Source organism: Myotis myotis, unplaced genomic scaffold, assembly GCF_014108235.1.
Source record: "Myotis myotis isolate mMyoMyo1 unplaced genomic scaffold, mMyoMyo1.p scaffold_m19_p_1, whole genome shotgun sequence".
Lineage (NCBI taxonomy): Eukaryota > Metazoa > Chordata > Mammalia > Chiroptera > Vespertilionidae > Myotis > Myotis myotis.
The window spans coordinates 215,414,805-215,430,191 of NW_023416313.1; the positions used below are offsets into that span (position 1 = coordinate 215,414,805).

Here is a 15,387-nt window from a genome sequence, read left to right on the forward strand (position 1 = left end):
GAACGGCATTACCGAGAGCTCCCTTCCCTATACAGTTCCAAGTTAGAGTGGAAGGCGGCAGGGAAGCGGCTACCTTTATGTTCTGGCTGTAGGTGCAGGGTGCCATGCATTGCTGCTGCTCCCTGCATTGCTGCAGGCCCATGCATTGCTGCAGCCCCTGTGCATGGATGCAGCTCCCTGTGTTGCTGCTGCTCCCTGCATTGCTGCAGCCCCTGTGCATTTGCTGCAGTACTTGTGTTGCTGCAGGTCCCATGCATCACTGCAGCTCCCTGCATTGCTGCAGCCCCTGTGCATGGATGCAGCTCCCTGTGTTGCTGCTGCTCCCATGCATTGATGCAGCCTCTGTGCATTGATGCTGCTCCCTGTGTTGCTGCAGGTCCCATGCATCGCTGCAGCTCCCTGCATTGCTGCAGGCCCATGCATTGCTGCAGCCCCTGTGCATGGATGCAGCTCCCTGTGTTGCTGCTGCTCCTGTGCATTGCTGTTCATCTCTGGCTCACCGTGTTGCATTGGGCAGCAGCCCACAGCAGCTTCTCAGCAAATGTCCTATCTCCTCCTACGGCTTCTCCGAGTCCTCTGCCAGGTGTAAGCATAGTTACGTGGCCAAGAGAACCAGCAATTTCTGTGGGAAACAGATAGGGACTCCAGCTGACCTCACAGGACCCAGACTTTCTTTATCTTAACCTCAAGGTTTCTCAACTTTGGCATTGTTGCTATTTTGAGTCACAGAATTCTCAAATTCTGTGTGGGGACTGTCCTGTGCATTGTGGGATATTTAGCAGGTGCCTGGCCTCTATTCCCTAAATGCCAGGCTCTCCAGGTGTCTTCTGGGGGCAAAATCATCCCCACTCGAGAGCCACTGACTTCACACCCAGCTTTGCTTCGCAATTGTTGGCTTGTGACCTACAGCAACGTCAGGCTCCCCACCTGCACAAGCCTATGCAGGCTTGCTGGGACCTCCCACCAGCTCCCCCGGCCACACAAAGTCTAACCTCACGTTCCTCACAGCGGTTCCCCTCATGCCTGTGTTCCTGGGCCCAAGACACTGCCTTCACAGGCCTGGCCCCTTCCTTCATTAAATTTTTTTAATTGATATGTTAAAGCTATTTTGGTATAAAAACAAATATGATTTAGGCTGGGTTCATTATTTTATAGTCATTAGTGTACTCATTTTAATGAAACGCTAAGCTTTTGTGGGTCCCTACAAGCATCGGGAGCCCTACGCATTGTGTGTCTAATGGAGAAATTGGCCCTGGGCCTGCTTCTCTCCCCGCGCCCTGGCCCACAGGTGTGCTCTCTTCACACATGGTCTTCTTTGTAATCGGAACAAAACCAGCAGTGATTTGTTCCTTTCCAGACCAACCCGAGTTTAGGGGGACAACTCCAAGTCCTTGATGCTGCATTTGTGGAAGCAGAGCGGATTCGGCCCAAGACCCTCATAGCGCCTGCCTTTTAGTCTACTAGCCCGGCCAGCAGGCATGATAGTTGCCATGTAGGGGATTCAGGACAAAAGATGAGTGTGAAATAAAACTCCCCTTTAAAAGCACATCAAAGAAAACAAGTGTGTCTCAAGGTGAAACTGCAGGCACATGTTTTCTATGTATTTTCCATTAGATTGTTAATAATCAGATATAAATCACTGAGTGGAATCAGATGGGCCAATCCTGGGGTCCCGTTCCCCACCCAGTGACGGCTGTTTCTGATTAGTGTGGAGCCCGCTGCCCCTACAAACAATGGGCATCTCTCCGGGGCTGGAGAGGACAGGAAATTAAGCCATCAGGCATCTTGCCTATTATTCCCACGGCTTTCCTCAAGCTGTAAATCCATCAGCTGTGAAAGGGGGAATATAAATTGGGCAAAGTGGGAGGAAGTTGGGGATGCAGTTTTATTCCACACCTCCCTCAGCATGTTTGTCTACAATCATCACTTCGGAATTAAAACACCTGCTTTACATTAGATGTTTTTCAGCTGGGCACCACTGTGGATGGTAGGAAGTTTGTATCAAAGCACAAAATTCTCCATGTAGCAAGAACTCTGTTTTTTGTGTGTGTGTGTGTGTGTTTTTTTTCCATGAAAATATCAGGAAACCATTTTGAGTTGAACAGCCAAACTAAAAGTAGTTGAGTTTAAGATAAATGTTATGAAAATTGCATAAAACATTATATCAAAACCCTTGGCAGTGTCAAAAAGCAAGATTTCTGATTCCAATGAGTAGCTGAAGAAGAAAATTCAATTCCACTTTTTCTCGTTGTCTGCCAATTTTATAGCACTTCATTTAAAATGGAATCTCTAAAGAATCAATTCAAATTAGCTTTCCAGTTTCCCCCAAAGAATCTGCTTTAAAATAAATTGAATTGGAGCATGTGACATAATAAGTGAGCATAAAATTCATGTTAACTAGTCCGAAGGAAAAACTCATAATAAGGAAACAAATAATCTCACATGACTGAGCTAAAAATAGTCTTTAGATTGTCAGTTTCAAAATTGAACAAAAATAGGGGGAGTTGTTATAATAATGATATGGCGCATTTCTCCCTAATGAAATGGCCTTGAATTTTGTAATAAATTACAGAAAGAGAATCCTTTGGGTAAAAAAGAAGATGCCAGACATGAGTTGCTTTCATAAATAGAGTGACAGCAATGAAAACGCCGTCCAGCCGGGGCTGAGCGGCTACTCTATGAGGTGGCTTCACCACTGAAGACAGGGCGGAGCTGGGGCGAGTCACAGTCAGAGGATGGCCCGTCCCGGTCTGCTGCGCCGTTTAGAAAGCGGCGTTTGCTTTTGTAGTTTTGTTTTGATCTGCAGTAAATATCATAAATATTTCTTTAAGATCTCTTTGTGAAGTACTAGGTCTCTGAGCTGCTTGAGGACAGAGACAATATCTTATTTGACTTGATGACCACCCCGTACCTATCACAATTCCTGGATTAACAAATTTATTGTTTAAATAAACTTAATTTTTAAAATTACACCTTTAAGAAAACTCACAGATAAGTTGGGAAATATGCCATAAGTTTAATTAAGGAGGAAACGGTTGGGTTGTGGTGATGTTTTGTCTTCTCATTACTGAAGTCAAGAAACAAATAACTTGGTTGATCATTGAAGAAGGCTTGATAGAGGTTCCTTAAGGCGCCGCCTGAAAGTAACCACAGAGGTGTTTACCTTAATGAGACTCAGTGTCTGAGAATTTAACTAGGTCTCGACATGTGGGGTCAGTCCTCCTTTCCACAATACCCATGTGGGCTTCCTTGCCTTTCCCCTGTGCTCGCTCAATATGGCTTTTAAAAGAGAGTGTTCTATTTCCTGCCACCTTACCGACCTTCCATCTACCCATTCCTTGGTTCATCCATCTGATCACCTGTCCATCAAATATGTAAGGATACAGTGATGATGATGAATAATAACTAACATTTATTGAGTGCTTATCATGTGCCAAGCACTGTTTTAAACACTTTATACTAATTAGCTCATTTAATCATCCCAACAATTCTATGAAGGCTATACTATCATCATCCACACTTTACATACAAAGCAATTGAGGCCCAGCAAAATGGAATACCCCGCCCAAGTTCACACCACTCGGAAGCAGGGGGTTCAAGATTCAAACGCAGAGAGCCTGACCACCAGTCTGCGGCACTAGATAGATAGACACAGTGTTGGCATTCATAAGCCTCTACCATTGCCCTTAGGAAAAAAGACAAAGTGCCTTTTCCGGACTACAAGGCCCTGCTGGCCTGGCTTCCTCTGTAAGGTCAGTTGCACCCGGCACCCTAGGCTCCATGCTGTGCCCCACAAGCCCTCAGCCACAGGGCCTGCCTCCCTTTGGCCTCTGCTCCCTGCCATGCCCCTCCCACCAGAGGCTATGGCACACGCCCTTCCCTCCTCTTTGTTGGGTCAGCTCTTCGTCATCCTTTAGATCCCCATTTAATCCTCAGCAAGCCCATCCTATGTCCCTGCTTGGGCATCTCCCCCATCCTCATTTATTTCTCTATCAGATACTTGTCTGTTATGGCTGAATTGTGTGGCCATTCCACACACACACACCCCACCCCCCCCCGGCCCCCGCCATTTCACATGTTGAAGCCCTAACCCCTGGTACTCAGGAGGTGACTGTATTTGGAGACTGGGCCTTTAAAGATGTGATTAAGTTAAAATGAGGTCATTAGGGTGGGCCCTAATTCAGTCTGGCTGGAGTCCTTATAAGAAGAGGAAATTTGGACACAGACACGCACACCCACGGGGTGAGCATGTGAAGATGCTACGAGAAGGTGGCCGTTGTAAACCAAGAAGAGAGGCCTCAGATGAAATTAATCTTCTTATCCCTGAGCTTGGACTTCCAGCTTTCAGAATTGTAAGAAAATATATTTCTGTTGTGGAAGCCACCCAGTCTGTGGTATTTGGTTGGGGCAGCCTGAGCAGACCTTCTCCTTCATAGAACCTGCCATAGTTGCAATGGAACTTTCATTTCATTATTTAATTACTATCTCTTTGAGAATAATGCAAGCTCCACAGGACGGGTTTTGCTCACCACGGTATCACCAGAGCCTGGCAAAGTGCCTGGCATGTAGTAGGTGCTCATTAAATACTTCTGCATGAATGAATAAAATACCTGAGTGAATGAATGAGCACATGCATGAAAGAAACAGTAATTACATAGTGGTTTTTACCTCTGGGAAGATTTACTTGTGGCATGGGTAGCATCCAGAAACAAGGGCACCTTGTATTGGCTAATATGGGTATTAACATGCATTTATGTACCTTCAGTAGAAATAGCAAATTCCTGGAATTTCACGTTTTTAGTCCCTCAGAGAAACACTGTTCAATGAAATTTAATCTTGCGGATTTTGTTTTTGAAGAGCCAAATATCTCTCTAGGATAAAAAAGGATAATTTTAAGAGACATAAATCCAAAATCCTTGCAATTGGAAGAAAATATATTGCTTGTAGCAAATCATGCTGATTAAGGTCATGCTTGATTTTGGTTTGGAAAATGTCCTTTCTGGTTTCCATGGGGGCCAGGACACCCCCGCGAGGACAGAGGGGAATTGCCACACTGAGGGAGGGTGGGAGTCACGTGAGAATTTCTAGGTCGTCCTCTTTTCTGAGAAACTCATTATTCACTTAATTATTCATTCTGTTTATTTACTGTATAGTTATTACACATAAATATGGTGCAAATCCCCAGAATCCTCACACACCAGATGCCAGTTTCCCTCCGCAGTCCCAGAAGACATCGCCAAGCCATCACTGTGAGAATTAAAACAACAACAACTAAAACCCAATTAAAATTGTGCCAGCATGTTCATTTCCAAAAGAAAAACCCTGCAAATGAACAAGCTTTTAGTCACTCCCCTGACTGTTTCTGCAACGGAACAAACAAACAAAATCCCCTTAAACTAAAACTGGCATAGAATTAGTGTTTAAATCACAGCCCCCAGGAACTTTCTATCTGCACAGAAAGGGGACTCTGGCTAAGTCAACTTCGTATCATTTCTTTCAAAATCCAATGATGGAAGAAAACGTGTTGCTTTTCAGAATTTCAAGGTGTCTGGCCAAGCCCAGGGATGGCAGAAGGAGAAGCCAAGATGCTGACGTGATTGTTGGGGTCTTGGAATCTGTGGGTCACACAACCTAATGATCCTAATGATTTGAGCAGAGGGGGCTAAGGTGTGCCTCACCCACCCGAGTATATGACTGGGCCTCCTCGGGGCGTTAACACGCGGCCCAGGCTCTCTGCACAAAGCCCAACCCAGTTCAGGTCACCTGGTCAGCCTCCTCCAAGAAAGGGTTGGGGTGCAGAGAGATTCACAACGACTGAGGGCAGTGTCGGGTTGATGGCTGAGATGAAGAGTGTGTTGGGGGAGGAGGATGTGCAGAGAGGTTGGGTACAAGTGTGTAAGTGGTCACAGGTCACCAATCCTCTGGGGATACTGGCCTCATGAAGGACAACCTGGCCTCTCAGATGAGTGTGTGGCTGTGGTCATTGCCTCTGTAGATAGTTGCGGTGTAGTTGGGAGAACTGTCTGGACTGCTACCCCCCATACCAACGTAACAGTCTGCCTGGGGGTACAGTGAGACTGGCAGTGACCTGTGAGATGAGGTCCATTACAGGAGGTCCTGAAGCTCCTCTGGATAGGCCTGCAGTGTCTCCCAGACCTGGAGCTCAGACCTGCAAGACCAGGGCCTCGGTTCTCAGTGTTGGGTTGTGAGGGTGGGCTCAGGAGTCAGACTGGCCGGGTTCAAATTCCAGGTCCGCCCTTCCCACTAAAGCTCCTTCATGTTTCTGTGCTCATTCCCCTCCTCAGAGTAAAGACACTGCCTCCCCGTTAGCGCTGCCATAAGAATTAAATGTGCATTTGAAGTGCTTACAACAGTCAGCCAATGGCAGGCGTACAGTAATCGTTGGTTTTTACTATCAATGTTAATAAGTTCCAGTGCATGTAGTAATTTAGCACAGGACTAAGCTTTGCGGGAGCCATTTTTCCTACTTTTCATTTCCAAGGCAGCTGATCGAACCATTTATTTCACTCTTAAGCAATAAGAATATCGCTATTCCTAGAACCTCAGCTTCAAATAAATCCACCAATGCCTTATGGCCATTTTTGTTACCTGTTGCAAATATTTCTAGTCACAAAGCCTAATTTGGGGCCCTTTTTGCTGAGAAGGCAAAAACATTCTCTGAGTCTAATCTATTCAGCAATTACATCATCAAGTATCAGGCCCACCAAAACACAAAAGGCCTTCATTAATAATATATGGAATAGGAACTCTGTAAAATATTTCGTTATTGGTTTCTTGTTAACGTAACATTAATAATCTGTTGCTGCTTTAAGAATTCCTGGGCACAAAAGCCTGATATATTAGGTTATGGCTCAAATTAGATATATTAAAGTGACACCCATGGTATCATGAAAGAAACATGGTAGCACTGAGAAAATCAATTTTAAATTAAAATAAGATCATTCTCTCTGTCTTAATGCTTCAATTCTCAAAGCAGCTGCTCCTTCAGATTAGCACTGACATGACCTCAACTATCAGAGGTCCAATGGTACATGTGTGTGCCCCAGCCCCTCCCCTGCTCACAGGCATTTCAAGTAGAGTTGCTCCAATTCCATCTCTTGGGTGGGGCAGGGGTGCAAGGGGAGAAGAGGAAGCCAGGGAGGAGGGAGTGTGACTCCCTGGGTTCACAGTCACGACTATCCATAGTCAGGCGCCAGGGATGGGAAGACTGGGCCGCACCTTCATAAAGTCGTAACATTGGCCTGGAAGATCCCATTGAGAGCAGCTAATCCACCATTTCCCAAGGAATGATCCAGGGATGGCTCTCTTTACACACACACACCCACACACACACACACACACACACACATACACACACACACAGTTCTATGGTCCATCAAATAAGTCTGAGAAACTGTACATTTCTTAGAATCCCATAATGGACTTTAGCATTTTAAGTTTCTATGAACTCTTATAGTAAAAAACAAAAAAACATTTATAATCTTTAATGAAGTATTTCTCAAGATTCCTTGGCATGGCACCCTTTGTTCATATCACATTTTTGTGTAACAGGCAATGAGCAACCTTACCTAAGTCAACCTCCTCACTGAAACTGATAAGGAAGAGGAAATTGAGGCCTCAGACAAGTGGCTTGTTGAAGAGCGTAGGAGGTAGGGCCTGAGTGGAGAGTAGAAGTCAGATCTTCTGATTCTTAGCTCCATACCACACTGCCTCTCAGAGAAAGTGCCCTCTCATTCGTCAATCCACGCAGAACTGTCATGCTCCGGGCACGGTGCCAGCCACTAAAAACACAACGATAAAAAGGACACATAGTGTCCGGCTTCGGAAAGTTCATAAGCCAGATTTGGAGATAGATATGGAAATGTACCAATTGTACTATGGCACGGGAGAACTCTGCAGATCGCTGTAGGAGTCCAGAAGAAAGTAGGACTAATCTCCCAAAGGAGTTAGGAGAGTAGCCACACAGGAGGTGACGTTGGCATGGGGCCTTGAAGGGTGACCAGGAGTTTGCCTCAGAATATTTGTCCCTCCCCTCAATCCCTTTCTAAGGGGTTCTTACAATAACTCCCTTGTATGGGTAATGTTTGCATAAATCACCATGCCGGTGCCACATTACCTTGTCACCTGATTGGACCAGGATCAGGGCCATACAGCAGCCAATCTAAAGGCTGGCCAGCACCCTGATGGATGTTCAGAGAGCACTGTCCAATAGAACTTTGTTCAAGGGTGAAAATGTTTTATTGGGAAATGTTCAATATGGTAGCTGCCAATCACATATAGCTGCTGGACACTCATAATATGGCTATTGAATATGGCCATGCAGTGAGAAACTGAATCTTTAATGTAATTTTTTGATCAGTTAAAAATTAAGTTTAAATAGTCACACATGCTGGTGGTGACCACATTGGCTAACAGTTTTTGACTGGTAAACAATTTAAAATACAAGTTGCTCTAGGGCAGTGGTCGGCAAACTGTGGCTCGTGAGCCACATGTGGCTCTTTGGCCCCTTGAGTGTGGCTCTTCCACAAAATACCGACTTCTGCGCATGGCCACGAAGTTTCAATCACACTGTATGTGTGCCCCTGCATGTGGTATTTTGTGGAAGAGCCACACTCAAGGGGCCAAAGAGCCGCATGTGGCTCGTGAGCTGCAGTTTGTCGACCACGGCTCTAGGGTTATGATTTGATGTTGAAATCTAAGTTTAAAAGTAGTGTTGGAACATTTAAGAGAATTAAGACATATCAGATTTAGACTTTAATTAAATATAACAATGTAATACATGGGAAGATGTATTTTTCATTAGAGAATAAAAAACATTCAAGGAATTAGCTAGAATTCAATAATGAAACTAGAAGGAAAGAAGTTTTTAACTTAACAATCCAGTTTTGAACAGCCTATGTGTCAAAAAAGAAATCGCAAGAAATTAGAACATATTTTGAAGATAATAGTGAAGATAAGGCATATTAAAACTTATGAGATGCAGCCAAAGCAGTGTTTAGAGGACATTTATAGCCTTAAATATAAGTGTTGGAATAGAGGCTGAAAATCAATGATCTTAGCCTCTCACATAGCTAGACATAAGAAAAGTAAAAGATAAAGGAAATGATAATAAGGGCAGAAATAATGAACACAAAAGTAAAGAAGAGCAACAAGCCCCAAAATTAAAAGATTAATAAAATTGATAAGCCCCTAGAAAGACCAATCAAGAAAAGATAACTGAATACATTATTTATACATGCTGTTAAAACTTAAGGAACTTAGGATTGAATTATGAAAGCCTTATTCATCTTAAACTGATGAATAAAATTTAATGGCATAAATAAAACAATATGATCTGCATATGAGATGAAAGCTTAAGGAAGAACTAGGCTTATTACCATTTGCTCTGGTCTTAATGTTTGTGTCCCCCTTAAAATTCATATGTTGTAATTCAGGAGGTGGGGCCCTTAGGAGGTGATGCCTCATGAGGGCAGAGCCTATGTGAATGACATTAGTGGCTTTATAATAGAGGCCCGAGAGAGCTTCCTTGACTGCCTGTGAGGTGACAGTGAGGACACTGGCGTCCATGAAGAAGCAGGCACCCACCAGACACCAGACTTGCCAATACCATCGTCTCAGACTCACAGCCCTCAGAACTGTGGGAAATGTCTGTCATTTATAAGCCACCCAGTCTATGGTATTTTTGTTATAGCAGCTGGAACAGACTAAAACACCATTATAACTTTAATGAATAAAATATAAACTTTGTAAAACCAAACTTGTCCCTGAATAGTCTCACAGTGACCATGCTGGCTACGGTGGCTAGGTCACAGTGCCATGCTGAGGTCAAGCTGCAGTGACTGCAGAGTACACATGCTCCATCATTAACAGGCACCTCCCCCAGCTTTACTGAGATATAACTGACATATAACATTGTAAGTTTAAGTGCACACGTGATGACTTGATACACGTATGTATTGCAAAATGATTACCTCAATAAGGTTCGTTAACACCTCCATCACATCACATAATAACCTTTTTTATTTTTTAGGGTGAGAACATTTAAGATTGACGCTCTTAGTACCTTTCAAGTATATAGTTAGATATAGTTACGATGTTGCCCCTTAGGTCCCCAGAACTTACTCATCTTATGGAGACTGTGTGTGTGTGTGTCTTTGTTTAAGGTTCTCCTAATACCATTCAAAAGCAAATGCTTTAAACTACATGAGGTCTCTTCTTTGTCCGAAACCAGCTCAAATAATAGGAAAGGCTGTGAACGTACTTCCCAATGGGTCATCATTGAGAGTTGAGAGAGTCCTATAAAGGTGCCATAAAATGTTGGTCATTAAAGTTTTTTGGCTAATAAACAAATGTATCCTGTATCATTATTTTAAAACTTAAATAGTGGAAAGGGATAGAATTTCCATCATAAATATCTAAAATTAAAAAAATAATAAACGTTTAATTTTAGAACAGTTTTAGATTTACAGAAAAAAAAAATGTGAATACAGAGTCCCGTACACCTCACACCCAGTTTCCCCTAATATTAACATCTTATGTTACTATGGTACATTAATCATAATTAGTGAAATATATTGATACATCATTATTAACTGAAGTCCATACTTTATCAGATTTCCTTGTTTTTTACCAAATGTCTTTTTACTGCTCTAGGATCCTGCTCTGGCTCTCACATTAGTTAGTCATCCTGGGTCCTTAGACTCTTCCTGGCTGGGATAGTTCCTTCTATTTTTCTTGTTTTTTGATGACCTGGACAGTTTTGAGGAGGATTGGCCAGGTATTTTGTAAAATGTGTCTGAGTTGTGATTTGTCGGATGTCTTTCTCTGATTAGACGGGGATTGCTGGTTTTGGGAAGGAGAACCAGAGAGGTGAAGTGTCATTTTCATCACCTGCATAAAGGTGCATAATGTCCACATGATTTATCACTGTTGATATTGACCTTGATCACCTGGCTGAGGTGGTGACTGTCAGGTTTCCTCCTGTTGCTGTCCGCCCTCTGCACTGCACTCTTGGGAGGAAGGTCACCTTACGCAGTCCGCACTGACCGAAAAGGGAGCTACGCTTCCTCTTTGAGGGCAGGGTACCTACGTAAATGACTTGGAATTCTTCTGTGAGTTGAGATTTATCTCTACTCTTCCATTTATTTAGTTATTCTATGATTTATTTGAATCAGTATGGACTCATAGATATTTATTTTAGACTTTGGGTTATAACCCAGTACTATACTTTGTTGCTCAAATTGTTTCAGCTTTGGTCACCAGGAGCTCTTTCTGTTGGTTCTTGTGTCCCTTTGACATACGTCCTACCAACATAGGGTTTTTGTGTGCCTGGTTTTTTGTTTGTTTGTTTTTAAGCACTCCCTCACTTTCTGGCGCTACAAGATGCTCCAGGCTCAAAAACAAAAACAAAAATCAGGTTTGGGGTTGAGCAGAGGTCAAGACTAAAGGAGAGATTTGTTTGTGGCATCATACCCAGGAAGGTGACAGCTGAAGTCTTGGAATGAAACCATCCTTGGTTGGAGAAGCTGTTGATCCAGAAGATTGGCCAACTCCAGGGCCTTGGAGAATACTAACACTTGCGGATGGTTGTAGGAGAGAAAACAGGAAAAGGATAGTGGGCGAAAATGGACATAGACATACCACAAAAGGCCAGTGTTGTGGAGGCTAAAGAGAGAAAAACCCAGCAGAAGGGACAAGTGTGACGGGGTCTGAGAGGGGCTGGTGGGTTTGACCTTTAGTAGGTCACTGGTGACCCCTTTGAGAGCCGTGGCCATAGAGGAAGACTGGAGCTGATTGTAGTGAGAGGGCAGGTTCAGGCTGCGGCACTGGAGAGAGAAGTAGCAACAGCTTCCTCTTCCACCTTCAGTTACTCCTCCGTCTCTTCAGAAGGCTCTTTTCTTTGCTGCCCAGTAAATGTTGATGTTACCTAGGACTCTATCCTTGGCTCCTAACAGTTAGGATTCTCTTGGTTTCAAATAACAGCAGCAACTCCGGCTGGCTTGAGCAGAAAGATTTATTGGAAGGAGACAGGTTACCTCACAGGACCCAAGGGTTACGACTGGACTTTGCACATAAGCTTTAACTAGAAATCAAGACCATAGGGTTTCTCCAGCTTCTTTCTTATTCCCCTCTTGGTGTCTATTTCATTTTCTGCCTCCATCACAGATCAGCTGTCTCAGATTCCAGGCCACGTGGTGGAAAACGCCTGCCACTTGCTCAGAGTCATACCCACTCCCTCAGCCACTCAGAGGAGCACTGCTGTCTCACGTTCATTCCTAATGTCTTCCAAAGGGAGAGAATGAGTGGACCAACTTGCATAGATGCCCACCCTTGAGCTATCCAACTAAGGGCAGACCCACAAGGTCATGCTGCCCAGACAGGGCAGGGACCGGGACCTGGGGGCGAAGCTGAGGGAAAAGCTTACAGGATGGGCATAAGGATTGGGCTTGAGGGAGTGATAAGGAGGGGAAGGTGGCATGAGCAGCTTCTGGTCTGTGCTCTGAAAGCCTGGGCCCTCCTCAGCAGCAAATTCTAGGGGTGCTCTCCTTCCTAGATCAGGGGCCAGCCATATTGTTTTCTTCTAAGAAAGAAAACCGAACGACTGCCCAGCTCTTATCAACTTCCCCTAGGACCAGGCAGCCCTCAGTGGACCTTGGTGAGCACCCATGGGCCATGTCTACTCTTGGGGAACCAGAGTTGACTGTTTCAGGGGCCAACTGAGCCTGTTTCTGTGGTCTTTGAACTTGGGACTGGATGGATCCCGGGCCAGGTGCGATTTAGAATGGTGGGAGGTTGATGGTGACTACGGCACAGAGACGGAGTCAGGGCTGCTGGTCCTAGTTATCCTGGACACCAGCTGTGCCACTGCCCTCCCTGTGTTAGACTCTACGGACTGGCCTGCCACTTTCCAGTACATTCCCTCTCTGTCTAAGCCAGCGGTCGCCAACCTTTCGGACCTCACGGACCATTTGGCGACTGCTGGTCTAAGCTTCTTTGAGTAGGTTTCTGGGAGCTTGGGCTAATCTAACATCAAGGGAGTTATCCAATAGCTGTTCACTATTAGCCTGGCCTCTAACCTCCCATTTCAACTGGACAGAGTGACCCCTCCCTTTCTCTTGTCATGTTTCCTGGGAGAAATGAGGTCCAACATAGTGCTTGCAATAGGAGGTTTTGGTGTGCTGGCAATGACTGACATACTGGCACTTGACCGTGTATTACTCCAACTTTGATATTTAAAAAATTGAAAATCAGCATGACTTGTGTATGAAGATAAGGATCAATGGCTCAATGATACAATTTATGATGAAAATATACTCGCTGAACAAAACTCTCCCTGAAGTCAGAAAGGGCTTTTCACCAGCCAGAACAATCTGAACTAAAACACACATGATACCATCCTGGCCCCACTGGCAGGAATAGCTTTAGATTTACAGAAAATTTTTGAAGATGGTAAAGTTCCCACAAACTCCTCAGCCAATTTCCCCTATCATTAACCTTTTATATGAGTATGACATATTAGTCACAATTAATGAGCCACTGCTAATACAATATTATTAACTAAAGTCCATACTCTATTAGTGTTTCCCTGATGTCCTTTCTTATTCCAGGATCCCATCCAGAATACCAAATTACATTCAGCTATGCTTCTTTAGGCTCCTCTGATTTATCACAGCTGAAGACCTTATTTTTACTAAGCTTATCTGCTAATAATTGGTGTTAGAATGATGCTTACTTAATGGTTCTATTTTACAAATTTACATATTTAATACTTTAATAATTTGAATTACATTAGATAGTTTCCTCATGTTGATGATGTTAGGAATTCTGAACATCTAGAGATAAAATATTAGTATTGATGCTGGTATTTATTTTAAATAAATGCTGAATGTCCAGTGTCACAGTTTTTGTTGCAGTTTAGTAGTTACTGGCCCAACATAAAGGGCTCTGCAAATAAGTCCTTCCCCCAATACCTTTACTCCACTCTGTTCTTCCTCTGTGTACAGCTGGAGAAGACTCACCTGTGTCTGTCTTGCACAGCCAGTGCCCTGGGGGCATTTTTCAATGATGCCTTTGACCCTGGGTACATGATCTTAGAGAAGTCTTAAAGCACCTTGCTCATTACTCCGAACCTAATGAGGACACGCTTCAGGTAGGTGCTATATTTTTGTTCAACCAAATTGAAGGCATGAAGGAAACTGGCCCATTGGCAGGAGAAAGCGGCTGTTCTCCTGAAATTAGGAACTGATGAGAATCAGGGAGCCCAGGTAGCGTGGCATGGAGGGTTGCAGAGTGGGGGGTTGAGAGTGAGGAGGAGGGGGTGGGGGCATCCCCAGTGGCAGAGCCTGACTCAGGGTGGCTAGCCAACATGAAGGAAACTACCTGTAATGACTGTAATGACCACCTCTAAGATTCGGAGACACTACCAATGATCAGCATCTGAAAACCATGAGGAAGAGTTTAATCGCAAGCATGCAGCACCGCAGAGCGAATGTTGACATTTAAATACACGACAATCTATTGGTCTCCCCAGAAGTTGCTGAAAGCCCCTCACAGCGTCAGGCTTCACTTCTGTCCGTAGTTCATGGCATATTCGAAGTCTTTAAAGCTGACATGGCCATCTGAGTCTCGGTCTACTTCCCTGAGAAATGAAACAAGAAATTACTTACAGGTGTTTTTCACCCCACGTGTGCATCAGGGACAGATCAGAATATGTCTTTGCATGTTTATGGGAGAGGCACCTATTTATCTAATTGAAGGCTAAGGCTGATGCCTAGTTTTTCCCCTACATTGGTAAGTGGGAAGGAAAGAGAAAGGTATCTGCTAAAACCTACTGAAATAATATCTTCTACACATTGAATGGAATGAAGCCAACCCACAGGTTATGTCAGAAAAGCAGGACTGATGGTTCTTCCAGTCATTTTGCAAATTCTTTCTGTGATACATCGCTAAACACATATGCATTACCCAACAGAAATGAGGAATAAACCAATAAGGGGTCAGAACATTTTGGGAATAATAATGAAGGGAACAATGATTGACATCATGCATCCCATTGCCTTTACATTCCTTCTCTCATTGAATCTGTGCACCGATGCTAGGAGGGGTCCCTTTTCCGGATGGAAGCATTGTGCTTAAAGAGGTTAATAGTTTCACAAGCTCACACTGCTGGTGAGTGGCAGGGTTGGAAATCAAACCAGGATCATTAAATTCCAAAACCAGGGCTCTATACACAACTGCATGCTGCCTCCCTATGTAAATAGGACGTTCAGGAGTGAAGTGGTTGTACTGCAGTTTCCATGGGGCTAACTAGCTAGCTCCTGAAGTTCTCACTGGCTTCATCCGTGGCCTCATAAGATCTGATAAATC

General features: G+C 44.0%; 1 protein-coding gene across 2 annotated transcripts in view; it reads right to left on the reverse strand.

Annotated features, from left to right (window-relative positions):
• Nucleotides 1-3,007: 3,007 nt before the first annotated feature.
• Nucleotides 3,008-15,387, reverse strand: part of EFCAB11 (EF-hand calcium binding domain 11) — a 143,765-nt gene continuing 131,385 nt past the window's right edge. The window contains exon 6 of one of the 2 annotated variants that reach the window (XM_036315263.1): nucleotides 3,008-3,137. In XM_036315263.1, the coding sequence (XP_036171156.1) occupies nucleotides 3,098-3,137 (40 nt within the window). In that variant the 3' untranslated portion in view covers nucleotides 3,008-3,097. Of the gene's footprint in view, nucleotides 3,138-14,458; nucleotides 14,660-15,387 lie in introns of those variants that run through there. The other variant, XM_036315236.1, reaches the window with a different exon arrangement.